The 19,451-nt window shown below is 38.3% G+C and overlaps 2 protein-coding genes across 2 annotated transcripts; one reads left to right on the top strand and one right to left on the bottom strand.

Moving 5' to 3' along the window:
* Positions 1 to 431: 431 nt before the first annotated feature.
* On the top strand, positions 432 to 926 carry LOC108171200 (putative B3 domain-containing protein At4g03170). Its single transcript, XM_017327001.3, has one exon. The coding sequence runs from the start codon at positions 432 to 434 to the stop codon at positions 924 to 926; it is 495 nt and encodes a 164-aa protein (XP_017182490.2).
* Positions 927 to 1,960: 1,034 nt separating this feature from the next.
* Positions 1,961 to 6,045, bottom strand: LOC103416096 (GLABRA2 expression modulator). The gene is made up of 4 exons (XM_029094139.2): positions 5,352 to 6,045; positions 5,140 to 5,241; positions 4,200 to 4,471; positions 1,961 to 2,334 (listed from the first exon to the last, which is right to left on the bottom strand). Exons 1-4 carry the CDS (start codon positions 5,680 to 5,682, stop codon positions 2,149 to 2,151), a joined length of 891 nt encoding a protein of 296 aa, XP_028949972.2. The 5' UTR covers positions 5,683 to 6,045; the 3' UTR covers positions 1,961 to 2,148.
* Positions 6,046 to 19,451: the final 13,406 nt, after the last annotated feature.

Below are 19,451 nucleotides of genomic sequence, written 5' to 3' on the forward strand. Positions count from 1 at the left end.
TAGGTTCCTCCTTGGGCCTGACAAATTTGTAACTAATGGAACCACAAATTGAGGCCTACGTCCTTTCCAAGTAACAATCCAATGGGAGACTATTTTTCTTGGATCGGAAATCCAATTGCAAGGACTACAATCTTGTACAAAATCAAATTAAAAAGTAAGAATCCCTATACAACATTAAAGAAAATCCTATTGTTTTCCATACGTACCCTCTCATTGGCTCCGAAAAAAACTTGCCAAATATATTCTGATTCCTATACCCAATGGGTTACTTGAAACTGAAGTAAACAGCCCAGAAACCCTAACTTTTAGGTCCTTTTTAACCCTCTTGTTCTTTTTCCTTCCTATATCCCAAACATTAACAACTTTTGAAAATCTTCAAACAATCGGCTAAGAAATTTGTTTTCTTTTGCTCTCTAGAAGTTAAGAAAACTATGATGTTGGGAGAACCACAACTACAAGGAATTCAAGGCTTGCTCTATGGAAACTATGCCCCTCCTGATCTCCCACCAGTCCCAAGTCTACGACCCTTGATTCAAGTTCATAGCAAGCCTTTTGAGAAACAACTGACAAGTAGTGATGTGAGGGATGACCAATCTAGGCTCTCGATGAGCAAAGAAGATGTCGAAAATCACATCTTCCCATTGTTGAAGGACGGCGAAGACCCTAACCAAGGCGTTCATGTCACAATTTATGACATGGATGGTAAAGAGTACCCCATGGTGTTCAAAACTTGGATGTCCAAGATTAATGTCCTCACTGGAGGCTGGAACAGTTTTCGTCAGGATCGCGGGTTGGTTGAGAAGATTGATTTTGTGACAGTGTGGGTTTTTCGGAATGTGTTGAATGGGAGCCTTTGCTTCGCCATCAATTCAAGAAGGTTTCCGGCAGTGTCCGAAGCCATCAAGAGAAGAAAAAGGCAGTACTGAGACAGCGGACCGCCGTTACAAGGTCTGTATAAATGTTGTCCTTATGAAGGTTTATTTTAGGGGTTTTTGTTGATATTTCTGATTCTGGCATAAGGTCCAATTATTAGGGTTCTTATGATGTTTAGGCATGCAAATGTCCAATTATTGGTTCAAGGAAGGAAAAACAAATATATATTAATTGCTTTGGATTTCTTTGTGTTATTGTTTTATGTTGGTAGTTTCTTCTAGTTCGGTCCAAATCATTGGGGTTGCTTTTTCCAATAAACGTTAATTATATTTTTCAATGTTACTTGTACCAGTAACCAGTTTATGGATGAGTTCTCTTGGAATAGTCGATATGGCCATGAACTTACGTGCGTATGACTTCGTTTCTCAATGAATTCGTGTAGCTGAAGATAGATCAGCCTTATAAAAACCTTATATCTTATGAGAAGGTTTTACTCTATGAAAATGCTCTTTAAGAGAACTTTAATTTTAGCCGATGGTAACCAAGAAACTACCAATTTAGCCTGGTGGGTCAGGAATGCTAGACTTATCAATTTATCTAGTTAACTGATGGGGCTCATGCAGCCCATGTCGAATTTAATCATATTAATGTTCTAATTGGTCGTGCCGATAAATCAAAGGATGTGTTTATTAAGTAATGGAAAATGCCAGAGAGATGGTAGACGATAGTATGTATTACTTGGTCATACCCCTATTACTATAATTTTTCAATGTGGTTTACCAAATATAATCCCCTTACCATTACCCAAAATGTAACGCCTCCCATCAGGTACTAAAATTTTATAAGATTTTATGCGATTTGGAAGTTTCACATCAATTATGTACACACAGAACCACCATACACCATATGAAAGAAACTTCCGTGCCGGTGCGACTGCTTACCCTTCTTCCTATCCGTCGTGTAATTGAGAGATAGGAAGGGTACGACAGTAACATCGGGTAGGGACATATTTTTCCTTTGTATAGACTAAAAAAAGCAGCAATAACCCTGAACATCATTCCAGCCATACTCCTCGAGAAGTACAATCTTATGGAAAATGTAATATTACTTGATCTAATTTTCACACGACTTTAAACAAAATTCAGAAATGTAGCAGCATACATAACCAAAAGGTCAAGATCGTACAATGTCAAATAATTTAATCTATAAATTTATCAGTTATAAAATATCTTACGATGCAAAAAAGGAAAAAAATTCTGTGCCGCAAAGAATTTATCAAACCGATGAGCTCCGCGCATGGAGAGCTTCTTGCAGGCAGTTGGCTGCACCGTCGTAATTTAAGAATCCCATAAACCAGAACTCATGGTTATCGACGGAGATAACCTGAATGTACTTTTCAGCAGGATTGGATCTACTTGATGAAGGATTAACTGCTTTAAGCTGATGTAACGGGATAACCACCTATTAATATTCGAGAGTAATGGGAAATTAGTTCAAATAACAGATAAAAACTCGTTAACCAAGGACAAACAAAAACTCAGAATTAGAACGTAATATCTTCTGAAAACACCAAGTCACCAAAACTATTATGTAAAAGAATAGGATAAACAAGTATAAAGTCTAATAGACCACATATCATCGAGATAAAATAAACAAAACATTTCTACAAGATAGCATTAACACTCCTGAAATTAACCCCACTCCCTAGTTTCCTTCTGCCAATGCAATCTGCAAAGTTGTTCCTCGTCTTGTTGTTCCTCGTCTTTCTTTTCACGAATCATAACACAACACAACACATATAAAAGTACAAACATGATATGACTACAGAAATACTACCACCAGCAGTTGTGCGACTCAGCATATTTTATAGGGTAAACTATCATTTGATCCCTTGAACTATTACTCTAGTTGAAATTGACCCCCTAAACTATTTTTTTGGTAAATTAACCCCCTGAACTTTTTGAAATCAGCCAATTAACCCCTTATCAGTAGATTCCCTCCACTATTTCGTCAAATTCAAAGGAAAATTAGTCTTTCGTTCATCAGTTCTTTCTTGTCAACTATAACCACCAATGAGACTATGACATGTGAAAACAAAATAATGTGTAATAATAATGTGAGATGGTCTGTCATGTAAACATTTTGTTTTTTTATGTTTTCTTATTATGCTATATGTTTTTAAATTATTCTCTGTCCATGTGTCAAAATTTTATTGGTGGTCATAGCTGACAAGTAACAATTGATGATGAAATGACTAATTTGCCCTTGAATTTGATGGAATTGATTCCGCAATCTAACGGCAAGGGGTTAATTGACTGATTTTAAATAGTTTAGGGGTTAATTTACCAAAAAAAAAATAGTTTAGGGGGTTAATTTCAACTGGGGCGATAATTCAGGGGATCAAACCGCAATTTACCCTATTTTATCACACCTTCATCATAAAAGGGAGAACATAAGAAAACAGAGCATAATTATTTACTATAGCCTCCCCCGATATATTGAAACATCAATCCTACCTGCAACGTGGTAATTATTTATAGGTGAATTCACTTGCTAATCTAGCCAAAACCTTCAACAATGTTGAAATAATGAAGATCACAAGTTCACTGAAGATGACAAAGAACAAAAGTACAGAACCAAACTATCAAACCCGAAATTCTATAACACAAATCATGTTGAAGATTTAAGTGTCTAACTTGCAAACAAAAAAATGCTGCTCATCCATTGGGATCTAGCATGTTATTCTTATGCATGCCCCTCGAGACAAACTTCCTTTTGAACATCCATTCCAGATTCTATTGTCCTCATTGTTTGAGGTCAAATAACAAAAAAGGTTAATGTGAGGCTAAACAATCTCATAAACAAGCTCACTTGAAGATTGAAAATCATGAACATTTTTTTTCCTAACAAGCCAATACTCAGCTCGGCACTTGCCCAACTCTATGCAACATCTATTTCTTTTTTAGTAAGAGTCTTGAAGACTTTCTGTAAACAAAGTTGAAATGGACTAGAAATACTTGCAGAACAGAGGTTCACAAGCTCCAATAGAATTACACCAGAACAAAAGTTATATAGTCCTATCATTGTCAAATCTATGTTCCTTCACTACTTAGACAAAAAGTCACAGTCAAATTAGAACACAACAGTGTATTTCCCCAAGATGGCTAGTTGCACGATTTTCTAATACGAAAAACTATCAATATTTTCTAATTTAAAACACTACAAATTACTCAATAATGCATCCCTCAACATAGTTGCTAGTTAAATGAAATCCCATAATTGAAAAAACTTCAAACGACACAATAGTAAGGCATGTGCAAACTTACCTTGTAATAGCTCCATTCAGTTTGGCTCTCAGCTTTGTATGAAATGGGATTATCACTACAATAGGCAAGTTTTGCAGTAGAAACATATAAAACTCCCATGACTGGACCAGCTGATGTGGACAAGTAGCATGCAAATGAATTTTGAAGTTGCTCATCGGGAGTTGTCTCAAAAGTTGATCGAAAGATCTTCTCGTAACCACCTTCTGCAAGGACCTTTGTTCCTTGTGCAATTCTTCCCATGGCAGCGTCAGCGAAACTGGGGCTTGTTTTTACTAGCTTGAAAGAAAACGGGATGATTATTGACTTCATCCATCACAATCAATGCTTAGGATCAACAAAATGCACAAACTAAATTCTAAAACATAGAAAGTGGTAAGATAAACAGAGAAAAACAAATTGGGGAGATCAAGTAGATTGCAATCCCATTTTCTCTCACGAAAGTAGACATTTTTCTGGGCATTCAGTGTGAACAAAACAAAAGCATTCGATGGGATTAAGTTCAAACGGTTAGAAAAACTAGAGGTTGGTACTAAAAACCATAATGTACTTAACAACTTTCAAGCACCTCGCTAAGCGTTTTATAAGAATTTTGGCTAATCTTCCTCCCAAATTTTAACTTTTGATTCTCATGTCAAACAAAAGATCTACCAAATACAATTAGAACACACACACCTGTACTTAATCCGAATAACCAGCAACGAGTAAGGCGTCAAAAAATTGAAATGTGAACCCCTAAATAAATCTGTAAGAAATCAATGATAGTAATCCACCAAAACCATTAAATGGCAATTAACAAAACAACCAACTACGCCGATTCGAACCTAATCTTAATACAATTCCCATGATTTCGAAATATATATACATTCAAATTAATTGATATATAGTAAATCAGCAGAGATCAACAAGAAAAAGAAGAAACAAAAAACAAGCAGAAACTCACAGTGCTGCCACGTGTTTCCAGCGAGATCCTCCGCCTTCTTAGTAGCCTCCCCCACCGACTTCCTCCATCTCCCAAACACGTTCCGTACAGTGTCCACCGAATCTAACCATGCACGCATACACATCAAATACTAATACACAATCTTCAAATCTATATACGAATGAAAATACATATAAAAATACGTATGAAAATACGGAAGCACGGATACTGACCTTTGAATGAGAAAGATTGTGAGAGCATAGGGGAGGGAGCCACGTAGGGATTGGATCCCTGATGGGAAGAATGATCCGACGCAGCGGCGGTATTGTGGGACTCCGACACCAATTCCGGGCTCCAATGAACCGATTTCTTCGACCCCGAACCCGTGGGGGTGGAGACCGCCTCCGTCGAAGTCGGTTGAGCCTGAGCCTGCGAGGCCGTCACGAAGCTCGCCCAGTTCCTATCCCCGTTCGGAGCTTGGGCTGCGGCTTTCGGGTTCGGATCCTGGGCGGCCGTAGTGTGCGTTTTGGCGTCGGCCTCGGTGGTGGGCTTGGGCGGATCCATTGTTCTACAAGATTCCGGTGCGGAAGCTGGATCGAATTGGCGCGTGATGATCTGTTATCTGTGTGTGTGTGTGTGATTATTTTGATTTTAATTTATTTTTGTGTTTATCTGGAATTTGTAAATTCGAGGGTTGACAGGGAAGAAATGGGATCATTGGAGGGACGCGTTTAGCGGTAAGGACGGTATACTTTGATACCGAGACTCTCGTTTTGGGACTTCGGACCCACCGTTGACGGGAAGGCTCTTCATATTCCCTCTCTGAACTTCCACGTGTTTTTAAATTTTCTGTAAATGTAAGTTTATTGAAGAAAGTTTCTTCAAATTTAACTCAATTAGACTTACATCTGTTCACAAAAGAAACATTCTTCTCTACTGAATTTTATAATCATTGGAGTTATAGAAATGATTCAATGAACATAAAAAAAAAAAAAAAAACCCTAAATGTTCAATTTATTTTATACTGTACAAATTCATTTATGTATGCATTCCTCAAAAACATAAAATACTCTACTCTATTTCATATTTCACAAATTGGGAGTAATTGAAAAAGCCAAACCTAATACAGTACAAGCGAGAGAAATCCCATCCCTCTCTTTCCTTTTTTACGCCCCCACGTCGCCACACCGGAGGGACATGGGGACGTAAAAAAGGGGATCCTATCAACTTGGGGGTAAAATTTAAATTTTAGCTTCTAAATTTATCCCAACTTACTTTAACTCTTGAGCCAAAAATGAGTTTTGGGCTAAAATTTATTTTTTTGGCAAATTCCGGCCAAGATTTAAAGTTAGTGGGCTTGCCCACTATTGGGCGTGGACGCACCCTGGAAGGAGACACATGCATAGCACAGATGCGCCCAACGCCCTTAAAGCACGAGACGCTGACAGCGTGGGGGTCTCACGCACGTGGGTGTGTCAGCCAACATTATGAGCCCAACAACTATTTCTTTCATCAAACGGTGGGGAGCAACGGACCGTTGGATGGAACCAACGGTCCAGATTCAAATTTCGTTAATTTTTAGTTTTATATTTATAAATTCATTAAATCTAATGCATGAGATATAATGTGATCAAATCCAATGAAAAAAAAACATTTAACGGCCTAAATTTAAATCCAACAGCTAAAATAATTAAAAAATATATTTATATAAAAATTCACCCAACAACTCTATAAAAGTTGTGGCCAATTTATGTGACAATGGTTAGAGAGGTGTGGCAAGAGAGAGAGTGTGTGGAGAAGTATGTGATATTCGATGGTGTGTTATTCTCTCTACACAATGCCTTTATTTATAATAATAAGGAAGAGAAGAATCCTTGTCCATTAAGGAAATACAGTCCTAATAGGAAGAGAATAACTAGTAATCAAATCTATCTAGGATTTACACAATCACACTTTAATATAATATCTATAACTGTGAAATCCTGTCCCCGGATTTCACTGCAAAATTACATATTTCATATTCGTATACGTAGTCTCAACGCATTTATATTTACGACGTATAATTTTTTCGATTAATAAAAAGATGAAAACATCCTTAATGGACTAAACATGATTCTTCGAGATAGTATTTGATCCTACATATTTTTCCACCTTTCATGGCATATTCATATAGTACGTCTCAATATGAAAACGTGGCGCAAACGGAATTTGATTCGGATTTATAATGAAGATTTTACGAACCTTTGAACGTCGAGGGCAAATTGGTAATTTGACATTTGGAACATATGTGGCTTTGTTTTGGGTGCCACGTGGGACCAAGGGAGGAGTCCCCAATCTTCTGGAATGATCTCCTTCTCCTTTTATCCCTCGGGATTCTTCTATTCCACCTTACTCACGAACTCTCTCTTCCTCCCGTGAACACCGCACCACGTCCACCTCTCAAATTTTGGCATTTTGATTACTAGAATCACCACAACTTTTCTCTCCTCACCACAACAAACCGAGTCTTGGGTTTTAATTTGTGAAGATTGAGCAAAAATCTGAGAAGAACTGATTTTCAAAAACACTGTTTTGAGCCGTGAGTTTCCCGACGTTTTTCTCGTTGATTTTGACCAAGAAATCAGGCAAGTTACCCAGTTTTTCGCCTGATCAGTCGACTTTCAAGCCATTTTTCGGTCACCTTTGGCCACCATTTGACTTCCAAATAGGCAACGATCATTTGTGATGCCTTGATATTTGTGCTATAGAGTCATAACATAGACTCCATGTGAGTAACTTTAATATATGTGTTAGTGGTTATTGCCCTGAAAAACGTGCTCGTATACTTTATGGATACAACATGGTTTTATAAATGTGTTGTATAATAAATTGTTACTTTTAAATTATCCCATTGATCTGTTTTATGAAATGTGATTTGAAATGCATATTTGAGATATGATTTGAATCGCATGTTTAGGATTATGTGATGAAATGTGAAGGCTAGTAGTAGACTGTTAACCCATTTTCATGGGGAGTTGTTGCTTCGAAACTAGTTTCATATCTTGTTTCATTGTGCCATTTCTCACTTTGTTGAGACGTTCTAAATTGAGTAACTTGTGTTTTGTCTTGTTACTTTGAGCCTTGTCAGTTATGTTTCTTGGACTCTACTAAATTTCGTTGAGTGGTCCAGAACTGGGTTTCACTGGGGTTTCGTTGAGTGGTCTGGTCCCTGTTTCGTTTGGATTCTGTTGAGTGGTTTGGAATCTCTTGTACTTTGCGATTCCGTTGAGTGGCCCATAATCGTATCTTGCTTTGGATTTCGTTGAGTGGTCCAAAATCCCTTGTACTTCGCGATTCCGTTGAGTGGTTCGGAATCCTTTCTACTCCGTGATTTTGTTTAGTGGTCTAGAATCCTGCTTTGTATTTTGGTTCCATTGAGTAGTTCGGAATTTGATGTTGTTGGATTTCGTTGAATGATATGAAATCACATTCATTGACTTCATTAATTTGTTGATACTTGGAATTGTAAGCTTTAGTCGAACTTGTCGCTCTAGCCTTACTTTTTAGTGTATTGTATGAATTATAGATTATGATCTTTGTGGTTTATTTTACAAAGTTGATGGATGTCTGTGTGACTCCTTTGGGATTTCTGTGGTTTGTTTATGATTTTATAAAGAATGAATTGATATTTGATGTTTATAAATTATGATCGATAGATAGGTTTTAATATTATCACATACGTCAAATTATTGATACTCACACGAGCTTCGCAGCTTATTCGGGTTATTGTATGCCCAGTGCACCATTCCCACAGTTTAGGCGGCGATTGTGCAAGTTTTAATTGATATGAGAAGCTTTAGGGTAGCATTCAGAATTCAAAGCTTGGAGTGTTAGGTTACTGTTATGTCTTACCTTGTACTTTTCCTCATATTTCATTGGACTTTCTTTTGGGAACCTACATGCATGTCTTGGCCCTGTGTCAATATTGTAAATTTTAGTTTAGTAATTTAGTTTGCATTTCCCTGGCACCCTCTAAGTTGATCGTCGCATGTCGATCCTAGATGTATGTCTGGATTGGGGCTTAATAATAACACTCTCCCTTGAGTGTGTAAATACTCAAGTAGATTCGTCATCAAATATAGTAGAGGAAGTCGACTCATTGGCATTGATTTTGGGAACAAGCTAGTCTTAGACAAAGGAACCTGCATATGGAACTAAATCTCACAAAAACCCCAATAACTATGATAAAACCAGAGGCGGGACAAAAATCCATAGTCTAAGAAAAAGTACTTGAGAAAGTGCAAAGTCAAATGAAACGTCTACAGGACGTACATTAGGAATATGACCAACCCAGGATGGGTGCCTAATCAAAACTTCGTTAGATAGCAAAAATCGAAAGGGGAAAATGCTCATAATTGTAGGAAAAAAAAGTATATTAAGATCAAGCAAGTATACTTAAGGATACTCCCCTTGAGTTTGACATAATTCCAAAGAGAACTAACAATGCTACAACTCAGAAATTTTATGCATACCTATTCTTTGAACAAGCTTTTGAAACATCGTCTTCGGCAATGATTTGGTGAAGAGGTTGGCCAAGTTGTCTTGGAAATGGATTTGCTTGACTTCAATCTTCTGATGCTCTTGTTGCTGATGTGAGAAGAAAAACTTCGGCGCAATATGCTTGGTGTTGTCTCTTTTGATGAATCCCTTATTCAGCTGTTCAATACATGCTGCTTATCTTCATAGATCATTGTAGGAACATCAACGATGGGAAGAAAATCTCAAGTGCTTCGAATGTAACCCACAACTGCTCTCAGCTAGAAACATTCCTGAGTAGCTTCATGCAAGGCGAGTATTTTAGCGTGGTTCGAAGCAATGGCAGCTAAGGTCTATTTGGTTGACCTTCAAGATATTACGATGCCTCCAATGGTAATGGTAGCCCATTTCAGAGTGCGTTTTATGTGGGTCAAATAAGTATCTTGTGTCAGCATAACCAACAAGGCGGGAATCGACTTGAGAACTGAGAGGGATTGTGGAACTTTTCAAGGATTTGTAGGGATTGAACAAACCCAAATCCAACTTACCTTTAAGGTAGTAGAAGATGTCTTTAATTCCAGTTTAGTGTTTGTGTGTCAGTGCATTACTATATCTTGCTAAAAAATTAACAGCGAAGGAGATGTCAGGTCTAGTCCACTGAGTTAATACAATAAAGTGCCTATCACACTTAGATAAGGAACTTCGGGTTCCAAAATCTCTTCTTTATCCACATTCGAACGAAAGGGATCTCATTTTGCATCTAGTGATCGAACGACCAAAAGAGTACTCGAAGGCTACACTTTATCCTTATTAAAACAGTGTAACACCTTCTAGGTGTAGTTCAATTGATGTACTAGGATTCCATACGAACAATGCTCTATCTCAAGGCCAAGATAGTATCGAGTTTTCACAAGATCTTTCATCTCAAATTCCGACTTCAGTTGCGTAGCAATTTGCTCAAGCTCTTCAGGAGTCCCAATGAGATTCATGTCGTTGACATAAACTTAAACAATTATAAAATTGGAATGTGACTTCTTAATGAACACACAAGGCATAGTTTGTTGTTCACATACCCCTGATTATCAAATATTCACTCAGACGATTATACCACATCCCCCGGGATTGCTTAAATCTGTAAAGTGAACACTTCAGCCGAATGGAGAGCTTGTTCCGTGGTCTAAAACCATTTGAACCAGCCAATGTAAGTCATTCGAGAACTTTCTTATATATTTCCATATCTAGATCCCCATAGAGATACGTGGTTACCACATCCATAAGTTGCATATCCAGTTTTTTTAAACTACCAAACTGATAAGGTATGAAAAAGTAATCACATCCATAACGGATGAATAAGTTTCACCATAGTCAATCCCAAGGCATTGAGAGAAGCCTTGCATAACAAGACGAGCTTTGTAATGCACAATTTCATTTTTCTCATAACAACTCTTAATGATAACCCAGTTGTATCCAACGGGCTTCACATGTAGAAGAATAAGCGCTACATGCCTAAACACCTTACGTTTTGCAAACGAAACGAGTTCGACTTGGATCGCTTGTTTCTAGTTTGACCAATCAGTGCTACATCGACATTCATCAATGGAATGAGGGTTCAATGTCATCGTTTAGTATGATCTCAATAGCTATTGCTGATAGGAGCATATTTATACAACTTAGTTAGCTTGTTTCTTGGCATTTACTTAGTTTAATTCTAGTTATTTTAGTACTTTAAGCTATTTTCGTGTGTTTGTAGGTTTAAATAACAAAGTTGGCAACAAAGTGCTATTTGGAGCATTTTTGGGCCAAGATTGGATAGTGCAAGCATGGAGACATGAGGATGGACGTTTTTGAAGATTAGAAAGCTAGAAATCAGCATGTGTGTGTGCAAGTGTGTTGACCTATAACTACAAACATCCATCCACTACACTCATTACATCCACTCATTACCACAACACTCATCCACTACACCTATTACATCTACTTATTACCAAACATCCATCCACTACACCCATTACATCCACTCATTACCAAACACTCACCCACTACACCCATTACATCCAATCATTACCACAACACTCACCCACTACACCTATTACATCCACTCATTACCACAACATACACCACTACCACCTTAATTAGATGGTGGTCCTCTCCCAAGCCTATAAATACATCGACCCTTCACCATAACAATGGGGGAGATCCATCCAAAGACACATTCACATGGATAGTTTAGGGAGAAGGGAGGAAGACACATTCTGCCGCAAAGTAGAGTCTTTTCTTTTTAACCATTCTACACATTCCCACAACAAAAAAACAATTCCATGTACCTTCATTTCCCTTTCCTTGCTGTGACCTCCATCCAACCTAAACACATTCAGCCATTCCCTTCCATATATCCATACGCATCCATCAAACCATACCTTGTGCCGCAACAAAGAGAAGAAGGAGGACCCTTGGACGTGCTTACCATTCAAGTTGGATTGTTGGAGCGTTTTTAGGTGTTTTCATTCTTTTGTTTTCAATGTCTAAATTTGTTTATCTTTGCTTTGTGAGTATGAGGAACTAAACCCCTCTTAGCTAGGGGGAATTCGAAACCATGTTCATGCTTGCAATATGATTTGATTACTTTTAGTTGTGATTCAATTTATTTATCCATTTGAATTAAAACTGATTTGTGTGTGTTGGTTGAGAGTGCACGCTTAAGTTTCATGCATAAATCTGATGCTAGGATATAAGGGAGTTTCACCTAATTGTTATGAACTTATATTCACAAGTAGTGAAGGTTGCTCGTCACAATCGTGTTAAGTAAATTCTTGGCATAAGTTTCATGCAATTCATAGTTACAAGTGTTTCGTCAATGCTTATGATTTTCATAGAACTTAATGATTCTTGCTTGTATCTCTATTATGCAATTCATGTAGGGAAATTGTGGGGAATGCTTTGGGTTGTTGTATGCAATCATCCAATTCAATGAAATTAGGAAAATCTAAGGGTTAATTAGTGCAATTCACAGTTAATCTAGGGCATTGAGAATTCATGGTTGATTGAAAAGCAACTGGACATCGTTTTGTTTGCAAGTGTGTCATGTGTGGAGAAGAACCTCCTAGCTAACCTATCATCCATAGTTTTACCCAAATTCGTGCAGATTTCATTAGTTCTTTAATTTAATTGTTTTGTTTTCAATTTCGTCAAAACCAAACCCCCCCTTTACCTTGTTGAGTCATATTAGTTAGAAACTGATTTAGTTTGTGTTTTTAAGTGTTTCGAACCAAGTTAAAACCAAAAATTCGACCAAAAGTGTGTTTAGAGTCCAAATCTGCTCAGTTTGTGTTTTTAGGCAGATTTGGGCGTTTTTAGCTTGTTTTGAGTCTTTTGAGTTTGTTTTGAGTTATTTGATTCTAGTTTAGTGTTTTTAACTTTGTTTTTATGTTCTTAAATCAGTTTAGAGGTTATTAAAAAACCCTCATAATCCCCGATCCAGAACGATCTCTACTTACATTCTTTACTACAATTGATACAAGAGGGTTTACTTTGTGTGTTAAGTAAATTTTCGCATCAATTGCATATGCTAATGCATCATCGACTATCGTCTCATCTCTACACCAAACATCATCCAGCTATCATAGTGGACCAAAATCTAGTGACTCTTAGGAGGAAGATTCGTCATCTCTAGGACGTTTCCATAATCTAGAATTTCCTCATGCGTTGGATATAATGAGTAGGCAATGGTCGGATTCACGGTAGGCTCAACAGCCTCGGATATGGGTTTATTCTTCCAAGGTTGTGAATAGCCACTAATATGAAATCCCATTCTTGGATTTCATTGTTGTAATCTACGTATTGATGCGTAAAATAAGTTAACACACAAAATTAAACCCTCTTTTTATCAAATGTAGTAAAGTATGTAAGTAGGGATCGTTCTAGGCCGGGGATTAGGAGGGATTGCTAAACACTTGAAAACTGACTTAAAAACATAAAAACAAAATTTAAAACACTAAACTAGACTCAAAGAATGCAAAACTATACTTTAAAATACTTAAACAAACATAAAACTCAAAACAGCAACCTAATGACTCAAAACTGCCTAAAAACCACTTTCTGGGCAGTTTTGAGAACCTAACAAGAACTTGGACGAAGTTGGATGAAAACTTGAATCAAAACACTTAGAAACACAAATCAAAACACTTTCTAACTAATCTAAGACTTCAAAATAAAGGGGGATTTGTTTTGGACGAAAATTGAAAACAAAACAGAAACTTTAAAACAAAACAGATTGTAAAACGTTTTTGGATGAAAAGGATGGATAAAAGGCTAGTTAGGAGGTTCTTCTCCACACATGACACACTTGCAAACAAAATGATTTTCAGTTGTTCTTTCAATAAATTATGAAACTCAACACCCCAAGTTAATTAGATACGCTTAAATTAACCTTCAAGTTCTCCTTAAGTTAATGAATTGGATGGAAAAGCGCATACAACAATTCAAAGCATTCCTCAAAGGTTCCTTACATGATGAGCACAATAAAGATACAATCAAGAATCATGAAGCACAATGAGAACTATAAGTGTTGACGAGGCATTCGTTACTATGATGAGCATGAAACTAGTGCCAAGAATTCATTCAACGCGATCGTTTTCAAGCGACCTTCACTACTTGTGATTATAAGATTGTAACTATTAGGTGAAACTCCCTCATAATCTAGCATTATATTCATGCATGAAAACTAAGCGTGCACTCTCAATCAACATACACAAATAAGTTATCAATCAAGTAGATGAACGAATTGAATCCGCAACTTATGAAATAACAACTGAATGTAATCAAATCATATTGCAAGCATGTACATGGTTTCGAATCACCCCCCAACTAAGGGGGTTTAGTTCCTCATTCTTGCAATACAAAGATACATAAAATTAGACATTAAAATCAAAGGAAAGAAAACACCTAAAATGCTCCAACTTGGAAAGCAAGTGCATCAATAGATCTCCCTTCCTCCTTGTTGCGGCATGAAGCTTGTGGACAGATTTTTAGGTGGATTTATGGTGTAGAATGGATGGGGAATGATATGGAGGGGTTTAGGGTGAGTGTGGAAGAGTGTTTGATGGTTGGAAGGTGGTGGAGAACTAGGCAAAGAGGGTGGAAGAAGGTGGAGTGGCTGTTATGTTTTCTAGGCACTAGAATGGTGTTTTTGGGGTGTTTTGCTTCCTAGGGTGTGTATGGACGAATTTCTGTGATAAAATGATGAATATGGGGGATTGTCCTTTGGCCAAGGGGTGTAAACATGTATTTATAGGCCCCAAAAACCTTAGAAAATCAGGTTAGGTTAAGGATGAAATGCATGGCAATTTGTGTGTGTGGTGTGCAATGGTCCAAGGGTGAAAATGAAGTGATGATGCAAAGTGTGAAGGGTAAAATGGAGTGGTCTTGTAGCTAGGGGGCATGAATGATTGTGTACATTGCATAGAGATGGAAAGGGAGGTGAAAATGTGTCAATAAATGGGTCAAAGGTGCAGCAACATGTGGTACACAAGGCATGGGATTCCAAATGTGAATGATGGAGCATCAATTGGTGCATGTAATGGATGTAAATGTTGTCTAAAATCTAATGAGTGAAGGGAACAAGAGGTATCAAGCAATTGAGTGTAATAATTAAATGAATTGAAGCATGAAATTAGAAATTATGTAGGGGACAAGAGTGATCAAGCATGACATGGAATCCAAAGGGAATGCTATGTGGTTTGCATGGCAAGGAATGCAAGTTGGGGTGACAGATTTTTGGGCTGTTTTCTTCATCTTTTTGACCATAATTCTTCATATTCTTGGCCTCTTTAGTTCTCAAATTCGTCCATCAACTTGGCCCATGCATTTGCTATCCATTCCAAGCCCGAAACATGCTCCAAATGCCTCCAAAATGCATCCTCTTGCATACTTTGTACTTAGAGTCTGAAAACACACGAAAATGACTTTAAACATTAAAATAACTAAGGAAACACGACATAAATGCACAAGAACAAGCCAACTAAGTCGCATAAATATGCTCCTATCACGTATTTGTATTATTGAGATTTTATATTATTTTTTGAGAAATTATATTAATTTTGTTGAATTTAAATGTTAATTAAACTATTTACGAAGTTTGGAAATTATTTATTTAAAACTTGTTATCATTTCGAGGTCACAATTTATATCTTTGGATAGAGCTCGATCTCACAAACGCGTAGGCGTAAACCGTTTGTGAAACGGAGTTATAACAAAGAAGTTATTAACGTTTAAAGTCAGGGATATTTTGATAATTTTACTTCCATTTAGAAGGCTCTAGAAAATCTAGAGCAATGAGTTGTGCCACGTGTGTGGCTGTGATGAAAAAATGATGGACGACTGTGATTGAAAGAAAAGAATAGAAAGGAGAAAAGGAAGGAAGAAATTTGGGGGAGGGGGACCAACCAGAGGAAAAAGAAAGGAGGGAAAGGAGAAAAATGGGGGGGGGGGGGAGGGATCGGGTTTGTTTCGACCCGTGTACCCTGGCCACCAAATCAGTCCCTCCGGCCCCTTTTTTTGGTGAAATTTCATCGGGCGAAATATTGAGGAAACACCCCTGATCCATTTTCTTCCTTTTTCACCCATAAATTTAGTGAAATTGGCTTTCATTTCTCTCAGAGCTTGCTGACGGGTTCGTTTGGGGTGTGGCATCAATCGGTCACTTTTGCAGGTACCACCATCAAGTACCACCATCAATCAACTTGTTTTGGTCGCAGGAACAAACCCTAAACATAATTTGGGGCAATGGAACACTAGAAATATCGAATTGAAGTGGAACCATTACTAGGGTGGGTTCCGACAGATTTCAGTGGAATTAAGGCTTTTCCATGCCAAATTAGACTTGGCTGCAGGTATGAAAATTGTTCCCCTCATTTAGATCTAATTGTCTGTAAAATTTGGTAATTTTTGAAAATAGTTGAATTTTTCTGCGAGTCGGGGCGACCAACCGCCACCCACGACGGCGCGTGGCCAGTTGGCCAATGATGTCTTCCTAAGTTCAATTACATGCCTTGGTTCAATAATTGATATCCGTATGACATAATTTGATTTTTTCAACTTAGAAATCTAAATTCAATACATACTTGTATTATTGTCACTCACTCGAGCTTTATAGCATATCTGAGTTCTATTTGGCCGGTGCACCATTTTCATGATGTAGGCACTGATTTTACATATGACAAGTATGGGTAGATTATGAGAAACCGCTTGATATTTTGGTTCCGTTGAGTGGTTCAGAACCCGGTGTTGTTGGATTCCATCCAGTGGTCTGGAATCCTTGCTTTAGCTCATTCCCATAAGGTTAGTCTAGAACCCTAGATTCAAGTGAATGAGAATTACCCACAATAGACCTTGTGAATATAGAATAGATTGACCATGTTAATGCTCATAATTCAAGTAGGAAATTATATTGAGTTCCTTGGTCAAATTTGTGAAATGATATGTTATTACATTCATTGATTAACATAATTAAATGCTCAGATCATGTATCTTTGATTCACGAATTGATTGATTGACGGGATTGTGGAATGACCTTGGTTATGGTTGTTATTGTGGAGCCAAAAAAAATCAAGAGGAGACATGTAGATTTTTGGGTAAAAGGATAAAATTACCCTCGAGGCACATCGGGATTCCTACGTGCGTGCAGTGGACAATCAACCCTCAATCAAGTCAAAGGTGCCCAAAATAGGTAACAAATTCAAAGTAATTTCATCCATCCTCATCTTATATTTTCCACAAGGTAATTATTTCATAACCTTCAAAACATTCCATATATATTGAGTTAATTGGCTAATTAATGGATTTATTCCTAATTAATCCATTAGTTACCAATTAAGTCACCTATTTCACACAAAAATACCGCAAAGGGCCGGCCACTTTTTCTTAAAAGAGGGACCGAGCCATGCTCTATATATTGGACCCCATTTTCTCTAAAAACCTAGGTCCACACTCTTGCAAAACTCCAAAAACTCTCTAAACACTTTTCTCTCTAAATTCTAACTTTGGCATCAGAGGTTCTTCGGCCAAAGCCCCCCCTTCCAAATTTATCATGGGCATGTGAGTCTTTTGGCCTTAACCAAAGGTGTTAAATTTGGATCCACAAATTGATGTTTTCATTGAGAGTTGAATCCCACACTCGTAGAAGACTCTCGCATCCAAGGTTTTCTATTTTCTTGTCCATTTGTAGATTTTTCGTACGTTTTTATTTTTTAGAATTTTTTTATTTCCAAAATTCTTTGATAAAACGTAAAAGAGAAGTACAATGGCTAGAAATTTAGAAAATTCAACAAGTGAAAATTCCAATATTCAAGAGACAGGACTGTGACGATCCACGAGGCTAAATGTGACAATAAGTGGAGCTGCACCACCACCACAAAGCTCCACCATGGCAACCACCGTGATGGCCACCACGGTAGCCATCCGAGGTGAGGTCCATGGTGTCACCACCACGGCCCGAGTCGTGCCATCCAAGGCTCATGACACCAAGGCCACAGCCCAAGCCATGTCACTCTAAGCCCAACGCGAACTCAATGCGTTGCCAAGCAGAGCCCAAGCCTCGCACCCGTGTGTATCACACTCCGAGCAGCCTATACCTGCCGAGAAGCCCATTTTCATTACCTAGCCTAATCTCGCTAAGCAGCCCACTCTTGTGGCCCAGCCTACTCTAGTCGAGCAGCCCACTCTCGTGGCCCTGCCTGCTCCCGCCGAGTAGCCTACTCTAGTGACCCAGCCTACTCTCGTGACCTTCTAAGCATCCCAAATTGATTTAAGATTAGTTTAACCATCCCGGTTCCAAATTTTTGAACCGACGGTCGAACCAAGAGCATTTTCACCACATTTTTCTATGGATTTGAAATTTCCAAACTCAAATCTCGCAGCCGGAGTTTACGACATTTCCACTGCTCAAGGAGATGCATTCCTTCTAAGCTATTCCAACCCAAATGGAGAACAACGCTTGTCTCGACAAGTCATAGAGTTGACGAGCGCTTTTGCACAACAGACGACCTTGGTGAACCAGCTCTTGCAGCGCATCGAGATGCAACGTGACCCAGACGAGGTGTCCTGAAGTAAGACAAGGGTAGACAAAGAACCTCTTTAGCAGTGTCTCGGCAAACAACCATTCAATCAGCCACGAACCGAGCGTTCAGGCAATGTACACTCTAGATTGGGGCCCCAAGATAGCGTATACTCCCGTCTTAGCCCGTAGAGGATCGTGCATTCTCGACTAGGCCCACAGACGAGCATACATTCACGGTTGGGGTCACACTTTGATAGTCAACATGAGCAACCTTCCAAGCGAAATGTTCATTCACGGTTAAGCTCGCAAGGAGCATCCTCTACCTTACATTTGAGTAGGTAGCACGACGGACGGATAGAAGTAGTTACTCAATCAGGCTTAAGTTCAACAGGCAGCATGCAAAGAACTCGCTTGCCTACTAGGAATACACCACATGCATCGTATCCGCGACATAGACGAGGCAAACATATGGAAGAGCAGCCTAGACCAGTAAGTCATGGTTGGGGGCAGCTGAGAGCTCCGTTACCCCAACAAATGCAAATTCAGAAAGAAGTAGAGAAACTCTTGACCAAATGATTCGCAATTTCCAACGCAACGAGGTCACCGACGAGACACTACGTAGAATATGACCAACATAAGCAGGTCACCTTTCAAGGACAAGATTGAGCAGGCAAAGCATCCATGCTAGTTCAGCATGCCATATTTCACATCTTTTAAAGGGGATGAAGACCAGGAGAAGCACTTAAAGCACTACCAAAGTGCAATG

The sequence above is a fragment of the Malus domestica genome, chromosome 15 (genome assembly GCF_042453785.1).
Source record: "Malus domestica chromosome 15, GDT2T_hap1".
NCBI lineage: Eukaryota > Viridiplantae > Streptophyta > Magnoliopsida > Rosales > Rosaceae > Malus > Malus domestica.